Raw genomic sequence first — 1,797 nt, 5'->3', positions numbered from 1 at the left:
TAATTTATTTCGCCTAAACGTGTGCAGTTTAACAATTAATTACCCTCCTCATCACGAAGTGTATTTATAATTAGACCAAGAAAACAAGTGTATCTCGTCAGGTTTTGTGGGTCACGGATACCCGTCACGGTGTTCAACATTGTTTAAAGAAACGCTCTCTGACGTACTGCCGATGAATCATTGGCCGCGTCGTGAAACGAAAGTTTCTGACAAAGAGAATCGTTTATGTATCGTGTGCTCGAATTACCGTGAGCCAAGACGGCGTCGTAACACTGCTTCATGCTGGTGCCCTCGCCGTAAAGTCCCATTCGGGGCTCGAGCTTCCCTCCTTCGAGCCTCATAACGGATCGACCCGGTCTTTATTTATCTTGCAGCATCGTGGAAAATACGAGTCGAAAGTCACTCGAGTTTATCGATTATTGTTCATCGGTTAAGACAATATCCGATCGGCTAGACGGCGACGGTCGTGTCTTACGCGCTCCTCAAGAATATCTCGGTGATTCAGAAAGCCGGATGTTGCCCATTCATCCCTGCCATACGCCCATACGATCGTCCGACGTTCCCACTCTTCTGTTTACGCTTCTGCCTACTCGCGAAATCAACGTTTCATTACTGCCATTCACGCTATTTTCGGTCTTATCAAAACTCTGCTCGGTTCGTCGGGTTTGATCAACTCAAAAATCGTTTCTCTTCACACGAAATTACATTCTTCACATTTCTTCATCTTGAATTGATTATAAAAGAAGATTTTCTTATCAAAATTCCGCTCAACTCTTCAGGTTTCAAGTAAAAAACGTTATCTCTTCACACAAAACCATACTCTTCACGTTTCTTCATCTCGAATCGATTATAAAAGAAGATCTTCTTATCAAAACTCAGCTCAGCTCTTTAGGTTTGATCAACTCAAAAACCAAAACTTCGCCAGTTCTTCAGACTTCAACAAAAAAACCGTGTCTCTTCATACAAAACCACATTCTTCTCATTTTATTCCTCGTTCCTTCATCTCGAATTAATAAAAGAAGATTTTCGTATCAAAACTCAGCTCAGCTCTTTAGGTTTGATCAACTCAAAAACTAAAACTTCGTTCAGTTCTTCAGACTTCAACTAAAAAATCGTGTATCTTCACACAAATCGATGTTCTTCGCATTTTCTTTATCGTTTCTTTATCTCGAATTGATTGTAGAAACAGATTTTCTTATCAAAACTTCGCTCAGATTTTTAGGTTTGATCAACTCAAAAATCATGTCTACACAAAACCACACTCTTCTCATTTCTTCATCGTTTCGTCGCATCGAATTGGTTATAAAAAACAGATTTTCTTATCAAAACTTCGCTCAGTTCTTCAAACTTAAACTAAAAAATNGAAAAAATAAAAAATTTTTTTGTATATAATAAATAAGAATTCATAGATTGAGAATCATTATTATTATTACTAACGACCAATAAATAGACACGAATTGCTCTTTGCTATTTGCTATTTAAGAAAACAAAAGACGGTACGAGGTTTCCATTGAAACTAGATTAGACTATACTAAATCGATTCCCTGGCGGTTGACTCATAGGAAATCTACGTGACCCCACGCCTCATGTCAGTCTACTAATTAAACTAGCCATTCTCACACACAAAACCAAATCCAATACACCTTCAATTTGACAGATACCACAATTTCTCACACAAACAATATTCAATGCCTTCAATTGCAAATGCAAGTCAATTATTATTAAACAAAAACATTTGTTTTTTCTAAAATTATACACAGAGACATCTGTACTTAAATTAACAAAGCAAGAATAGCC

At 37.4% G+C, this 1,797-nt stretch overlaps 1 protein-coding gene across 3 annotated transcripts in view; it reads right to left on the bottom strand.

Annotated features, from left to right (window-relative positions):
• Window positions 1-1,797, bottom strand: part of LOC113464925 (uncharacterized) — a 23,523-nt gene that overhangs the window by 14,659 nt on the left and 7,067 nt on the right. Inside the window, exon 1 of one of the 3 annotated variants that reach the window (XM_026817692.1) lies at window positions 248-858. The exons of the other annotated variants lie outside the window; for them this stretch is intronic. Coding sequence (XP_026673493.1) covers window positions 248-341 — 94 coding nt within the window. The 5' untranslated portion in view covers window positions 342-858. Of the gene's footprint in view, window positions 1-247; window positions 859-1,797 lie in introns of those variants that run through there. 3 annotated transcript variants of the gene reach the window in all.

This window comes from Ceratina calcarata, unplaced genomic scaffold (assembly GCF_001652005.2).
Source record: "Ceratina calcarata isolate Rehan_Ccalc_2016 unplaced genomic scaffold, ASM165200v1 scaffold137.2, whole genome shotgun sequence".
NCBI lineage: Eukaryota > Metazoa > Arthropoda > Insecta > Hymenoptera > Apidae > Ceratina > Ceratina calcarata.
This window is presented reverse-complemented; position numbering and strand designations above follow the sequence as displayed.